The sequence below is a fragment of the Argentina silus genome, assembly GCF_951799395.1.
Source record: "Argentina silus genome assembly, chromosome: 3".
Taxonomy (NCBI): Eukaryota; Metazoa; Chordata; class Actinopteri; order Argentiniformes; family Argentinidae; genus Argentina; species Argentina silus.
In genome coordinates this window covers 5762962-5779857 of record NC_139657.1, presented here as the reverse complement: position 1 = coordinate 5779857, position 16896 = coordinate 5762962, and the positions used below count along the sequence as shown (strand labels likewise).

The 16896-nt window shown below is 47.3% G+C and overlaps 1 protein-coding gene across 1 annotated transcript in view; it reads right to left on the bottom strand.

Annotated features, from left to right (window-relative positions):
• Positions 1-16896, bottom strand: part of arhgap35a (Rho GTPase activating protein 35a) — a 58368-nt gene that overhangs the window by 17486 nt on the left and 23986 nt on the right. Inside the window, exon 2 of the mRNA XM_083665748.1 lies at positions 3562-7402. Within this exon, the coding sequence (XP_083521874.1) occupies positions 3562-7302 (3741 nt within the window). The 5' untranslated portion in view covers positions 7303-7402. The remainder of the gene's footprint in view (positions 1-3561; positions 7403-16896) is intronic.

The following is a 16896-nucleotide window of genomic DNA, read 5'->3' as shown; positions in this document are numbered from 1 at the left end:
GAGGGGGTTTTAAAAAAGCTGCGGGAGCAGAGAGAGGGAAAGAGGAAATGTTTCCGGCTTCAGAATGAGAAAAAGGGAAAAGAAAAAAAGAGAGAGAGCCAAGCACTGCCAAGCTCTGCTCAGCCAACCGCATCCGAGGAGGAGAGGGGGTTTAAGAAGGAAAAGGGGTTGGGGGTTTCAGCTGTGGACTCATCATGGCTCAGGTAGAAGTCGCCCTTGGGCTTATTCTGTACATCTAGGATCATCTCTCTCCAGAAACCACGGCCCAAACAGACGTTGTTGTCTCGTGACCCCAAATTGACATAAATCATTTCCTGTGACCCTAACAACTTGATTGCGGGGTATGCCAACACATAATAATGAAGTTCCTGCATGGCTGCGGTGTCATGATAAATCCGACTCGGGTACGCAGATGGCTCGGGTAGCGTTCGGAGTGCTCTGATGCTGTGCGTGTTGTCATTTCCGGGACAGAATTAAATTTAATGGATTTTTTCTGGTGCAATTTAGCTAATATACGTATTTAAGAATCGAAAATTAGTTGTAATTTAGCTAATAAGCTTTGTATCGAGCTACCTTTATGTCATGTAGAGAGTCACTACAGTATTTATCCAATTCAACATTAGGCAGCCATAAGCGCTGCTCAACTCGATCATTAAAATCAAATCTCCCGAGTACATTTTCACACCGAATCGGATTTCCACAGCGTGACACTTGTTGCCTCCCTTTCTCACGTCGTCTGCGTGGCAAGCTTTCAAGCGTGAGCTGCAGGGTTTGACTCCTGCCTAGAGCATGTTTTTTGGGGGGATTTAAGTGATTTGATTTTAATGATCAAGTTTAACAGCATAAGTCAAGCCCCTCATTACTGAGTTGCCCAGCCGGCAACTTCAAAAGCATTGTACCCAGACTCTATGGGGCATACTAGCATGCTAGGGAAATGCCTGTACAGAGTATAGCCATGCCAGGATAATCCAACACCCTGAGGAGACTTGAGACTTGAGGTTGTGGGTTCAATTCCTGCTGGGGCCACATATACTGAAAAATGTATGCACTCACTGCAATGTAAGTCGCTTTGGATAAAAGCGTCAGCTAAATGGCGTACATGATATGATTCCCTGATCAACAGACAGCTGATTTGGGAACAGGTCTTGGAGCCAGATGCCTGTATTATGGCTCCCATTAAGTTATAAAGCCACTAATGTAGCGCATAGGCCCCAGGTCAAACCTAAGGCAGTGGTTAGCTGTCAGGAGGCAGTCAGTGTGGAATTCGTGAAATTGATCTAAAGTCAGTTCTGTTTTGATTGTTTTATTTAGGGCTAAATTGAGTTGCACCTACAGTATATTGCTCCATCTCCAATCCAGTGTCTCTAGATCTTAAAAGGTCCAGTATGTAACATTCAAGCTTTCTAAAGGCTTCCTAATGGTTGTAATGACTATGTTCATTCAGTAGCAAATCAGGGAATGAGATCCCTTGAAAGATATATTTAATTTACTTTCTAAAATGGAGTGTCGTACACGACACTCGGTTTGTATACAAACATGTTGTTATGGCCAGGGGTGTTTCGAAGTGATTGGACTCACTGATTTTCGCCTTTCTGTCCCTGGCGGCTGCCATCTTCAAATCACGCGTGCATGCAGAAACACGACAGCTAATTAGGGAGGATGTTGTGGTTTGGAACTTAAAACTGAATTTCACCGCAGTGGTGAGAGGTGGCAGATTTTTTTCCAAAGTTACACCCTGGTTCTTTAAAAAAATAATAAGAAGAAGTTGAGGCATAGGACCTATGCAAGGATATAGGAGCTAATAAATATGACACGGTAAAGGGGTATTGGGACATCACCACTGTCTGAGAAAACATAAATCACCTAGCTGCTGTCTGCAGTACTGACAGGCCTGGTAATTATCACACACACACACAGACACCGAGAGAAGGTGTTCTCTCCCTGCCGTTTTAAAATCTCACACACACACACACACACACACACACACACACACACACACACACACACACACACACACACATACATACATACACACACACATACACACACACATACACACCTCCTACTTAGGTGGCACTACTGTGTCAGGCTGTGTGTGTGAATGAGAGGCATGGCAGGCAGATAAGAGTGGCTGGTTGGCTGGTTGGCTGGTTGGGTCAAAGGTTTTAGGGCTGCGTGTGTGTGAGAGAAGCAAGGAGAGTGGAGGGAGGGTGTGAAAGAATGAGGGTGCAACGCGTGCGAGAGGAAGCGAGAGGAATGAGGGTGCAACGCGTGCGAGAGGAAGCGAGAGGGAAGGAGGCTGACACTTGTATAGACACCCGGGTGAGTCCTATAAATCACTCTATCAGGAGGGAAGGGAGGGAGGGAGGGAGGGAGGGAGAGAGAAAGGGAGAGAGCAGGTGGAGGGGGTGAGAATTAGAGAAAGGGGGAGATCGGGAATGATCGGGACAGGACAAGTCAGGGAACAGGTGGAAGGTGGGGGAAAAGGGAGGAAGAGGGCAAAGGGGGTGGAGAATGAACCAAGGGGGTGGAGAATGAACCAAGGCATGTCCAGAAAGCTCTACATGTCCTAGACAGATCTACTTCCTGAAGAGCAGGTTTAAAAAGCCAAGACAACTTACGCGGTAGCAGAAGCTGGTTTGCAATTTGTGAATAGAGAGTGGGCTGTTATTAGGGCTTTAAACCAGGATAAAACACAACTACTATACAGAAAGAGGGAGGCAGGGGGTGGAGGTTAAATGAAACTCTCCCTTTTCACTCTCATTAAAGCCTTCATTTAACAGAGCAGGGAAAGAAATATCTGTGCCTGAACTGACGAAATATAACATCAATTCTAATGGCATTAGTGTCAAAATATAATGAGGCATGTCAGAGGGGTTAACGTATTTGGAGGAATCTTTGAAAAAGACATGGGCAAAGAATATTATGCCAGTTTACAGAATAATGACCAACCAGACCATAATACCATGCACCCACACACACACACACACACACACACACACACAGACACACACAGACACACACAGACACACACAGACACACACAGACACACAGACACACACAGACACAGCTTTCCCCCTATTCATTAAATATGTTTCTCCAGAGCTGGAGAAGTTAAATCACTGAAGTTTCTCTCTGCTTCCATCTTTGATTGAGCTTGTTTGGAGCATTCCTGCAGAGCAGGGGAAATGTATGGCCATGGCAGGGAACATGTAAAGATCATGGAAGAAACCTAGAGCCCTATAGCATGTCAGTCGCAAGTGAGTTTCAGTGAATAGAAAAACAATACTCTAATCCGTAGATGTACACATCTGAGTAAAAAAAAAATACAAGCTTAGAAGCACCCTTGGTCAATGAAATCAGAGCCATGTGCTAATTGTTCAAAGCATAACTGACACACTGAGAACAGAGAAAAAGCTAATTACTAATGAAATACTCAGTAACTACTGATCTAGTTTGGCTATGAGCACAACAAGGTGAACTACAGCTATTTTTCTCGATATTTATTTTTTTGAGAGGGGAAACCTGCCTATACCCTCCCCCACACACACCAACACATACCTTGGCTGTTCTGCGCAGGCTCCTGAGGATGTTCCTTCTCTTGGGGTCCTCACCCTCCTCGTTGATGGAGTCCCCCTTGTGCGCTCCCCCAGTCTCATCCTTCTCAGCCTTGGGTGGCCCGCCCATTTCGTCGTCACTGCCGATGGAGAAGCTGGTGCGGAAGCTGCTGAACTTGCCCAGGCGTTTGGAGCGGTCACGGTAGAGACGCGGCTTCACCCCCTGGGCAGACAACTTCCTCCTCCGCTCCAGAGAGCTGCTGTCCGCCTCACTGTCTGACCCGTTTCCCCCACCGTTGGAGTGGGACTTGTTGGCATTGCGGATGGTGATGATCTTGCCCTGTGTGCTGTCGTGAGGGACAGAGTAGATGTTTTCCTCCTCTGTGGGCCGCGGCTTGGTCACGGCATCCATGGGCTCGGCGTAGTCGGAGGGGTCATAGCCACCATCGCTCCCTGGCGCCCAGGTGACTGCAGGGGTTAAGGAGCGGCGGTTGGTACCCTGCTGGTCCATGTAGGGCCCCAGGTTGACCTTGCGTACTGGGGGCTTGGGCCGCACCTGGGGGGGCACCTTGTTGTTGAGCTTGCTCTCGAAGGTGCTGATCTCAGAGATGACTGAGAAGGCGTCGCTGGAGTCCAAGTCCGGGAGCTTGAAGCCCCCCAGGTGGGAGGTGAGGGTGCCATCCTCCCTCAGGGTGGGGTAGGTCGGCGAGGGCTCAACGTCATCCTCCGAGTCCAGCAGGGTATTGATTGGACTAGGGGAGCCGCAGCGAGGCGGGCTGACGCTCTCATTGGTGCAAGCCTCGGCTACATTATCGTACATGTGTGTGGCCTCCACAATGGTGCGTTTCTCCACCACCTCTTTTAGAAAGGGCTGGAAGAGGTCTATCCTATGTAGGCCTCCTACTACCCCTCCAGGTCCACACACAACAGTGTTAAACCTGGCTTCGATCTCGTGGGCCAGCTCCTCTCCCTGACCTACTTGCTCCCTAGCAGCCTCAGAGTCTGATAGCTCCGTCTGACTCTCCCCTATGGCTAACAACTGCAAGGGTATGATGTCCTGCACCTCACAGAGGAACGCACACAACGTCTCCATAGAGGCCTTTCGTCGGGCTGAGTACGCCGCAATGTAGCCGTGCACCAGCCGGCTCTTGCGTAGGGAGAAGGAGGAATGGTAAGACAGCAGGGAGAGTTCGATATTCTGCCTCTGGCCCCCAACCACGAGTTCAAGAAGCACTGAGGTGCCACTGCTGAGGCTGGAGGCCGGGCGGCAGTGCTGCGGCAGCAAGAAGGGAGAGAGGAGCTGCTCCACGTCGTAGGAGTCCCCACACATCAGGCACATGACTATCCTCAGGTCTGCCTCGGTGCTGGGCTGGGGGTGAGAGTCTCTGAAGGCAGGGGGAGGAGCGGGTATTGGGGGGGAGCTGCTACCCAGGCCCCCTGGTGTCCTCCGGGAGTCTAGGAGACCCTTTAACAGCTGGTTGATCTGCTTCTCGTTCACGTTGCGCCCGTAGCCCACGCCAGGGGAGGCAGGGTCCAGGAAACCACACTGCAGTTTCCCAGCCACCTGCTGCCCCTGGAGGATGAGAGAGTGGGCCGTCTCCCCACCAATGTCCCCTATGGACCCCACCCCCCGTTTGGTGACTAAAAGGAGGGACATGGGGAGCTGAGCCAGGCTGTTCTCCCTCCGGCCTAGGGTGGATTCACGGAGCCTCTCTAGGCTGTCCATCACATAGGACAGAGACTCCTTGGAATTGTAGAGGCACAGGCAGCCGTGGGGGGTAAAAGTGGGTGTGTGGAAGGAGTTGACCGGCAGGCGCACATTGCCCTCTATGGGCCGGAGGGACAACTCGTACATCTTCCCATCCAGCACGTAGCGGTCGTCATTCGTGCACAGAGCCCTTATCTCATTGGCCATCTCTCTGGCCAGCCCATCTTTTCCGAGGATAACCAAGTTGATCCGGTCAGCCTTTCCCCCATCGGCTTTCTGGCTGTCAGAGGAGGAGTACCGGGTGGGGAACCTTGAGGCCAAGACCTGCTCTATCTTACCATCCACACAGTGAGGGTTGTTGGGGCAGGTGTCCTTGGTGGGGTGGTAGACAAAGTGGATATGTTTGAGCACCAGAGCGTCCCTCTCCGCCTGCAGCTTCTGCAGAGCCTTGAACCTCTGCTCCTCCCCTAGAACCTCCTGGATAGCTCCCATTTTCTCCTTACTGGGCTTGGCGTCCACCTCCAACTCGTAGAACAGCTCCGAGTACTCCAAAAGCAGCTCCTGGAAGTCCTCTTTGGCTCTGTCAATGATCTCCTTCTGGTGTTTGTTGTAGATGTCCAGGTACTCTGGTTCCTCCAACCACTGGTAGAAGTCCTCATTCATTATGAAACTGCGGGCCTCTTCCCAGGGCTTACCAGCCGTGATGAAGGGAGAGGCGCCCAGCTTCTCCTTAAACTCCCACCTCATCTCCTTCCGCTTGCGCTCGTTTCTCAGGTGCTCCAAGTGGCTCTCATAAAGGATTTCAGCAGCGGGAGTCTCCAGGAGATCTTGGGGGATCCGCTCATCTACCATATTGTCGATGTGAGGCGTGTCCTCCCAGGGCGTGTCATCTAAGATCACGAACCAATGGGAGAAGTCCCGCTTGGTCTCCAGGACTTTCTGGACCCCAGACCAGCTCAGGTGATCGATCTCGTCTAGTTCTGGGACCAAGGAACCTAGTGTCTGAGGGAGGGTGCTCAGATAGACCCTCCGCCGCCTCTCAATGTGCTCCTGCTTGAGCCGGTGGACGTGTTGCTGGAAGAGCTTTTTAGCTTTGGCTGTGCCTTCCAGGAAGACATACTCCTTGTACTCAGATGACGTCTGCATGCGCCCTTTGATGTTGGGCCATGACTCATTGTGGTTCTTCACGATTCGGCTGACAAACCATTCGTAGCGGTCTTTCGCTGAGGCGATCTGCTGACTCTGCTGCTTGAGGGCCTCGTAGTAGGGGATAATCTTGGGCTTCCCCCGGCCCTTGTCGATGAGCTGCACCAGGGTAATGAAGGCCAGGTCCACGTTGACGTTGGAGCGTGCCGACGTCTCCACCACCTGGAGGTTCTTCTTGGCAAGAGCAAAGGTGTGCGAGTCCTTGATGTAGCGCTCCACCCCCTCGTCACACTTGGTGAGCACCAACACCACCGGCTTCTTGGTCTTGGCTAGCTGGTTGTAGAGGTTGGTGATGAACTTCATCTGGTCGTCAAAGCTGCGATTCATACCCCTGCTCACATCCACACAAAGGAGGAAGCCATCCACCATCAGCTTGCCCTCTGGCATCTGCTTCTGCTCAAAATCCTGCTCTAGCCCCAGCTGGTCCGTGCAGAAGTACATCAGCTTCTCCGCAGATGCCAGTTTATTGGACGCTGCCCTTTTAATGTAAGGCTGCAGCGCAGTGCTCCGGTGAGGCTGGAACGTCTGATCGTCAATGAACTCTGTCTGCTCCACCACGTGCATCCGGCACTCTGGCCCTTCCTCCACTGTCCGCCCCGCTTCTCCCCAGAACAGGAAGTGGTCATTGTTCACCACCCGGCCCCCGAAGTCGCTGGTGCTGAGCACAGAGGTGTGGTCCAGGTAGAAATCATCTGCGCTTGGGCGGACAAAACGGTTGCACAGGCAGGACTTGCCCACACCGCACTGCCCCTTCTCCTTCTCTGTGCCTGACAGGCCCAACACCACCAGGTTGTAAGTGGGCGACCGAGCATCTTGCTTTTTGGCCATCATAATCGCACGCAGACGCTCATCCTGCCATGCCCATAAGCTCTATGGAGGAGGCTGGTGGGCGGTCTTTCCATGCAAGGGCTTACTGGCCTTGGGTCTGACCCTATCAGAGAAGAGAGACAAGAGAGAGAGACAGAAAAAAAATATTAGAATCCAGGGATAAGAGGAATGTGTGCAAGACTAATTGTCATTACAAGTGTAGAGGGATCATTGGCCTGTTGGTCAGCTCTTCTCCCCACCCCACACACAGACCATCAAGGCCTCCATTGTGGAAGAAGGTCAGGAAAGTAACATCCACATCTCTATAATGCTACAAAGAACCACACACACACACACGTTGGAGTCTTAGATTTATATGTCTTCTCTGTTTCAGAATGCATTCTTTCTCTCTTTGTCCATCTTATACAAACAAAGTCCTGTGTAATAATTATCAAGTAATGGACAAACTATTTTGTTTACAAGGAAATGTTTTATGACATGTCATACACTCTCTGAAAGAGACATTCTTGATAAGCAACACACGTGCAACCAGAGACACGAAATCTGTGCCCTCTCCCTGTCTAGAACAAAGATCCTGTTGATATCCTTATTAATGACTAAAACTGCAATATCTGGATATGAAGAATGCAAGGGATTAATATGCTGAAGTATCTAAAGGTTGTGGTGTGTTACCATGTTTCATTAACAATGAATTCTACTGTTTAACATGAGTTAAATGATTTATACTTCAAACTATTGAAGATTTGTTTAATATCAAACCATTTAAATAAATCATTGTACAGGTGACTATATTACACTGTTTTATAGCCTATTGATATTAAATATAAAGATTATTAATCTGTACAAGGTGAATATGAATTGTGAAGCTTTGCCACACCCATGTTGACTGCTAGCCCCTTAGGTCAGAGGTCAGAGGTCACCCCTCCTCTCTTCCTCTTACTGCGAGATGAGAGACCTCCATAAACAATTCAGATTTGTCTGGTTCAGGGTGAATTTAAGGAAGCTGTTTTTAATCTAACATTTCTTAGTACCTCCAGGTATTTACAGATACATGTGATTAATTACAGTATAATTAATTGAGTAATATATGAGATCAACTATTAACAGCTGGATTATTGATTAGTGTTATGACAATGCCTCGTTTCAATATTTTTAGATGTGCTCTATGCCTCATGTAAATTCCCACATAATTGATGTTGTGATGTTATTAATGTTTAATCTGCAATCCCATTTCACCACTGATCTGTTTCCTGAACAGATTGAGGTCAGCGGCAGAAGCTTCCGGAATGCGACATATTACTTCACCCACAGTACGGTAATAGTAACTATTAACAGATAAATTCCTTCACATACCACCACCCTGCTAACACTAGTCAACACGAGCCTTGACAGTTGCTCACCACATTCTGCTTCGTAAGTTTCAAACAACAGCAGAGTATGATTTTATGTGAGGATACAACAGGCTTCGACATATAATCTAACATCTAACACAGTCGCCTCTGTGCCAGCAGCGGTTCTGCAAGACATGTGATGATTTAGTTATCTCAGAAAACACACACTCAGTCAACACAAACACACACACACATAGATGAAAGCTCGGATAAGCATCTGAGTGCTAGAGTTACTAATTGGGCAACAAGGGAAACCCAACTGCCTTTTTTAAAAGGCTGCATTGCCTGTTGGCTCCTTTTCCTCTCCATCGAAAAACAAATTTTCCTCTGGTTCCTGCAAAAACACTCCACGGACAGATTGGACCGGCTGATGTAGCATCACTAATTATGATCTCAAATTGCACGTCTCGACACGTTTACCTAGATGTAAAAGCTGTTTGGTATCATAATGTCATGAGATATCACATGCAGATGCTGTTTCTATGTGAGCCCAGCCAACCGATCTCTGAGCGAGCGTGTTTACCAGAACACAACAGATACTATTGGCATCTCAGCACTACAAATCATGAATACGAGAGATAAATCATTTATACTGTTTTGACAAACAGGCCCCATTTCAACTGTCAAGCTTGTGAAGAACAAGAAAAATAATGAAAAGCCAAAAACACTAAACACAGTTGTGTACAGTAGCCTCCACAGCGAGTTTGTGGTAATTCAGCTATTTGTTTGGTAAACACACATTAAAACCAGTGTTAATGATGAATGGGTCTTTTGAGGGAGGGTTTTGGGAGAGTAGTTCATTCCAACTAAATTGGGTTAGTCATAGGGAGAAAGTGAACAGAGAACTGTCTGCTCAGATACACAGATACTTCAAAGACTATCATTGAGTGAATCAGAGAAAGAGAGAGAGAGAGAGAGTGAGAGAGAGAGTGAGAGTGAGAGAGAGAGTGAGAGAGAGACCAACTGGTTGAGACCAACTGGTGAAACACACTGTAGATGATACACAACCACACCAGGTATTGCAGGGTTTATGCTCTGAAACACATTTTTAAACCAGAAAACCACTAATGGTACCACAAAGTGGAGAGATTACAAGCAAATTCCAACAAAGCTCAGTTTAATATTACAGCAAGTGCACAAACGAGAGGCGGCACAAAACCAATCAATATCAAACAGGAACGTCTCATGTTCTGGTATTATTTGAAGAGGAAAACATGCATGAAAAATGCATCAAACAGGGGGATGGAGGGCATACAGACTCCCAAACAGGGGGATCGAGGGCATACAGACGCCGAATAATGAAGGCAGGGAGTATTGTGGGTCGATAGTGGATGGGTGATAAGACCCAGGGAGTCATTCATGTTTAATTCTCTCTCTCTCTCTCTCTCTCTCTCTCTCTCTCTCTCTCTCTCTCGCTCTCTCTCGCTCTCGCTCTCTCGCTCTCTCGCTCTCTCTCGCTCTCTCGCTCTCTCTCGCTCTCTCGCTCTCTCGCTCTCTCTCGCTCTCTCGCTCTCTCGCTCTCTCTCTCTCTCTCTCTCTCGCTGTCTCTCTCTCTCTCTCTCTCTCGCATTGGCCATATCCACTGCAAGGGGAGTGTTGGTTGATGTAAGGAAAGGCAATTCTGACGAGGGGCGTAGAAATTAAAAAGACAGAAGATTGCATACTATGCGGATTTGAGATGCAGGTCCTTCGTATCCACGCCATTTCTGTCTAATATTGTGATACTGTAGCCTCTGCCTAAAGGTCTGGAGCTTTGTGGCACAGGAGTTGAATATGACTTCCCCGGGAACTGCATGTTTCTAAATCGCTACACGAGAGCACCTCAGCATTTGCCTAGTCTAGTGCTGTATTGCTATTGACAGGGTTGAATGAGCCTTTACCTCTGAACTGACCTACCTTTTGTACAGATTACAGACCAGACCAGCATGCTCTCAATCAGTTACCTATTAAACTGGCCTGTGACGCTCATGACAAAAGAGAGACACCAGCTATCATCATCATCATAATCGTCGTCGTCGTCGTCCCTCCCAACGTATTTACTCAATGAATATTGGAACACAGTGGAATCCACAAGATAGATGCACTGATTTAGCCAAATCCAGGACTACAGTATTCAGCTGTTCTCTGCTTGTTTCTCTACGCAGTGATCTTTTTATTATCCTCACTGATAAATGTTGGGGCAATCTAAGCAATCTGACCGGCTCTATTATGAAATAGTCTGTGCAAACAAGTGGCAAAATAAAACCAAGGCTTATCTCATAAACAAAAAGGTAGGCGAATGCTAAATATAGAAAGAAAGGGTTGTGATCCTGTGGTGTTGGTGTTGCTATGCAAGAGAGTTGCCATGGCATGTTTCTAGTAGCAACATGCTGAGGTGTTATAGAAGAGGCTCAATCAACAAATCACCATGACAGCTGCGGAGCCTGCACGCGCACGCGCACACACACACACACACACAGACACAGACACACAGACACACAGACACACAGACACACAGACACACAGGCATCGTCTGGGTCATGTGAAATGACCATGTTTGCCTGCTGGTAAATGACCAATTGAGCGAGTCATTGGTACAAGTGAAGAGCCCCTTCTGGTTTCCCCTCAGGTCTGGGGGCCAGCCGTCCCAAATGTTCAACCAGGCGCATGTGTAATTGATTCCTATGCAAATCAGAGACCCTATAAAACACAAAAATATTAATTCCAAAATTACATGAACTATTATCCTTGCATTAAGATGAACTCAATTCAACTTATTGAGGGATTTGTTGATGACATTTTTGCATTTTAGCTCATTTTAAGGAGTGTCATAGCAAAGGGTCTGAGGTCATGAGGTATTTCTGTATTTCAATTTTAACAAATTTATTGAAATTTCTATAAATGTGTTTTCGCTTTGACATTCTGGGGTAGTGTGTGTGGATTGATGGCAAATTCTTTTAATTTAATCAATTTGAAATTGAACACAACAAAATGTGGAAAAAGTGAAGGGGTCTGAATACTTTCCGAAGGCACTGTACGTTAACATCTGCTTGACTTGTCCCACCTGAGCATTTCCATGTCTTCCTCCATGGCCAAAAGGACTATGTATGTGTGTGTGTTTTAATACTCAAACGCAGGGAATTTCAGCAACAGGAGTGTGTGTGTGCCGGAATTTCAGCAACAACCTCAGGATGAATGCCAAAGCAAAATAGTTCTAATGCGATTTTTTACTGTTTTCCAGCCTGTTCTAGTGACATGCCAAAGAACGGGAGAAGTAAACAAGCAGCATTCCGTCTCAACTGTTGTGAAGATTTTCAACATTTAGACGCTGGATTTCGGAAGAAAATACCTCCAGACATTTCCATACAAGACTAACCAAAAACTGTCATGGCCACAAAATGCCTCAACATAAGTTAACCACCCTGACTTAACTATTTATCTATATTATTGATATAGATTATTTTTGTTATCTTTTTTTACCAGATATGTTGACTGAGAACATTAACTTGCAGCAATGACTTCAGGTTAGAGTCTGCCCATACCACATACTGGGCTTGTGCCGGAGGTCCTGTGTCTACTGTGCATGACCTTCCACATACCACTAGCTCCTGGTTGGGTGCGGCAGATAGGTTAGAGCATGCAGTCTCTCTCCACCTCTGACCCAGAAAGACATGGAGGAGGTCAGGGCTGCTCGGGGGTAGGGGAGGAGGACAGGGCCGCTCGGGGGTAGGGGAGGAGGACAGGGCTGCTTGGGGGTAGGATACGAGTGGGGGTGGTGGTGGTGGGGGGGGGGTAGAGAGGGGAGTTAGGAGTAGAGCCTGACCGACATAAATCGGCCGATATTGGCCCACTACAGATAGACCTGTATTGGCATACATCATATTTCTTCCTAATCATGGATCTGACCGGGGTTGAATCCCTGAGAGCAATAGGGCGGAGACCTTGCCTTCACATATCCAATCATTTGTGGGTCAGTGCCTCAAGGAGGGGGACGGAAGAAGGATGCATCTGTAGAGTACTGGAACAGGGCCTGGAGCTAAAGCTATACGGTGTCTGTGAGTGTGTGTGTGTGTGTGTGTGTGTGTGTGTGTGTGTGTGTGTGTGTGTGACCATCAGAGCGTGAAGTTCAATAACACGCATTTCAGAGGGCAAGAGGAGCTGAGGCAGAGCATTCCAATGGTTCATTACAGGGGTAAAGCTACAGACTGTCACAATGGGGTGAACCTGGTGTGAGAACCACCAGTCCAGTAGGTCTCTGAAGGCCTTAGCAAGAAGAAACCATCATCATGTGAAAATATCAGCCTAAACACCAAATCTATTGGCATGTTTGAATGCTGAAGAGAAAAAAAAAAAAAGCATAATTACTCACTTCCTCCCTTAAGTAATAACTGATCTGACGTGATTGGACTGGTCAAAGAAAGCTTTCCACTGCATTGCTTATAGCAATCAAGACATGTCAGATCATTGACTCTGTTTACATGCAGCCTAATATTCTGTTAACAGTCAAAATAAACTGAAACACTTCTCACCATTCTTATGACCATTCCGGATTAAATGTAATTTTGTATGGAAGGGCTGGCTTGGTTATACCTTTGATAAACTGAGAATAAGCAGAGAATATTAACTCATACTCAGCACTGAAACGCTCATTTGGCTCAGATTATATGGAAATAGTTACCTCCAAAAGGCCACTTGAATTTGCGATCATATAAAGAGTTCTTTTGGAATGTCCGTTTGGAATTAGCTCATTCTGAATTGCCAAATATTGGGCATGGAAACATAGTCAGTGATTTGTTCAAGGAAGAACGCATTTTTTTCAAGTATTCAAAAAAGGGCGTATAACACACAGTGTGATGGATAGAGGGAGAAACCTCTGTGCACACTCACATTATTCAGATGATAACTCACACTTAGTGACAGTGTGCAGTACACAAACATGAGCGAGAGAAAAGGAGAAAATCCCACTTGTGCAATAGTTTCCCAGAAAGAGCTCCCTGCCCTGCTGTTTCCATATCCGGGAGGGCTGAGGGGTTGTCAATGCCGTACTTCATCAAATAATCATAACCCATGTGATGGTGATGATGAGACAGAGAGAGATATAGAGAGAGCGGAAGAGGTTAATTCCTATTACAGAGAGGGATGGGCACTGGGCCCATCCCTCTCCCACAGTGTACAATAATACCCTGCACACAACCCCCCCCCTCCCCTCTCCTCTCCCTCTCCCTCTCTCTAACCCCAGGGGGGCACGGGGGAGAGCAGAACCCTCACATGGACACTGCTTCCTGCCAAGAGAGAGAGGTATGGACGGAGGGAGGAAGGAATGGAAGGGTGTGGAGTGGAGTGGATGGAAGAGATGAAAAATTCAGTACGTGTGTGTTTCTATGATGACAGGTCATCGTAGCAAGAGCAGGGAGTGTAGTCCTTTACATGGCCCTGGATACTCTCAACACACACACACACACAGCTACTGTACACATTAGCTTACAGCATATACACACACACGCCTTTCACTATCTAATGTAGCGCAGCATCCATCTATCATTTACCAACAGGAAATGCACACTGCCTTACATCCCTCATCTGTGCGCATGACATAACCACAAACAGACAAATACAAACAAACAACGACCATTAGCGCTAATGCACTACACACATGGCTCACATACCGTGCAAGCGTGCGAGCACCCACACACACACTAAACAAACAAACCACGGATATACATTTCCCAGATGGAACGCAAATCATTCCCAAAGAAATATTAGCCGCTAAACTCTTATCTACAAATGTCATACTTCACCACTGTACTACTGCCATGATATTCACTTAACCCTCACATGCAAAGACAGAGAGAGAGACACACACACACGCACACACAACTCCCCTCTTGTTGCTGCATACACACAGGCATCACAGGACAGTAATCCAGGCAGGATGGTCAATTCTCAGTGGGATTACACACACACACACACACTCTGGATTAGCAGGACTATTTGCAACTTCACATTTCCAGGATTGCAGAGTGTATTATTATGATCTGATGGTGCTGGCGTGACATCGGACATGAGGCCAGAGATATGCCAGCCCAAATCCCCCGGAAAAGGGCCGCTTCAAACCACACACATGGTACACAGACACGCACACGCATGGAAACTGTGGAGTTCAAATGATAGAGAGGAGCAGAGAGGGGCATGAAGGAAAGACATGGAAGGGTTTTAACCCTTTCACCACAACATGGGGGGCCTTTCTGATAACGCAGCTATATTTAATGTGCCGGGAACATGCCTGATGACAGCTATTAATCCCAAAGGCGCACACACACAGATACTGCACTACAAGGCAACTACCTACGACAGTGCTACAACCTTGTTGACATTATCCTACTACACACACACACACACACACACAGACACAGACACACACACACAGAGACAAAGACAGACTCTGCACAGATGTTTTCAACTAAAAAGCCCAAATGATTTATTTCAGCACACTGCTAACTAACTACTGTGAAACTGCAGGGGGGGTGGTTCTCCAACCCAATCTCTTTCAGTTGATTGGTTGTTTAAGCAAGAAGATATACTCATATGTTGTGTGTAACTAAAGAAATGAACGGCAAGCTAGAGCTAAATGGAGCTAGCATACAAGCTCATTCCCTACCAGCTAAAAGTTTCAAATGCTATCCAAAACCCAGTGGATCTGTGTTCGTTTGTGACGCAGGCATTCCTGTTTACTACAGAATCCTCGTAATCAACAACATAAACAACGTTTTGAGCTGCTACAACAACAACAGCAGCGATAGGTCTACATTAGCAGGTCAAAGAGGCCACAGATGGACAGACATGGCTCTCTATACTCCAAGACAAAGAGACATTTGTAAGACTCTCTCTCTCTCTCTCTCTCTCTCTCTCTCTCTCACACACACGTACACACCTGTAAATATGAGAACGTCCCTCACGTTTGGGGGTAGGTGTACCTCTCGACCCAGATGCCAGTCGTCCACATACCAGTTAAGAGTGCCTGATTGGCCTTACAGCACAGGAATGTGTGTTTGTGTGTGGCAAGACCCTACCACCCCATGTTACACAGTCTTCACAGACCCACAACACACATAATAAAAATAAAAAAAACTTCAGACCTGCCAAGCCACACCATTAGCAGTAGAGGGGTCATACTGAACCAGAATCAGGGCTGATAACAGCTGTCTCTCTGTCTGTCGATATGAGGGGAAAGATGTCCTCACAGACTGATGCTGGAGTAGGTTTTTAGTGTTATTACTTCTATTGCTATGGTACACAATGGCGAATGCTAGAGCGAATGTCTTGTGCGATGGGTAGTACTCAGTGTTAATTCACCACAGCATATCCAGAAGCAAAGCCAGGTCAGAGGAAATTTGCTGAAGTCTTACCTGCCTGAATTTTGAATTTTGAACCTGCAATTTAGGTGGGAACCAATCAGATGTTGTACAGGCTAGGTGACAGATGACCTTCACACGCTCGCTCGCTCACTCACACACACACGCACACACACACACGTACAGACGTATAGATACGGAACATTCAAACTCACACACATACATGCCCCCTCATTAACTAGTGCCCTCTTCTTGAAAAGAGAGCGATTAGATAGTGTTTTTTCTCCTCCACCATGAGAATGTTCACACTCTACTGAATCCTGAGACCAATTAAAATGGAATGTGACAGGGTTGAGAAAGACAGAGCGATTAAGTCAACCAACAAATACGTGACGCGTGTGTATGCGTGTGCGCGCACGCGCGTTTGTGAGAGCAACATGTTAGTGCTTACACGGTAGCCTGGACGCCGGAACAATTGTCACCGAAACAGGCAAACAGAGCAGACAGGTACCACTTCACTCCAATCTCTAGTCTATTCCCACCACTCCAGAGAGGGCTAATAGAGCTAGCGGTAGTAATAAAGCTAGCTACAACGACAGGCGCTAAAACAACTCTTGATGCCGAGGGGCAGGCCCCAGCACACAGCACCAGACAGGGCTGAGAGAGGGGGGGGAGAGAGAGTGAGAGGGGGGAGAGAGTGAGAGGAAGAGAGTGAGAGCGGCAGAGGAAGAGAAAGAATTTGAGGGGGGAGGAGTAAAAAAAAAAGAAAAAGGGGAGGAGTAAAAGAGAGGGAGGAGAGCAGAGTGAGGACAACAACAACAACAACAGGAAGTAGGCCGGTACAGTCCGGTACGGCGTCATGGTAAAATAAAAAA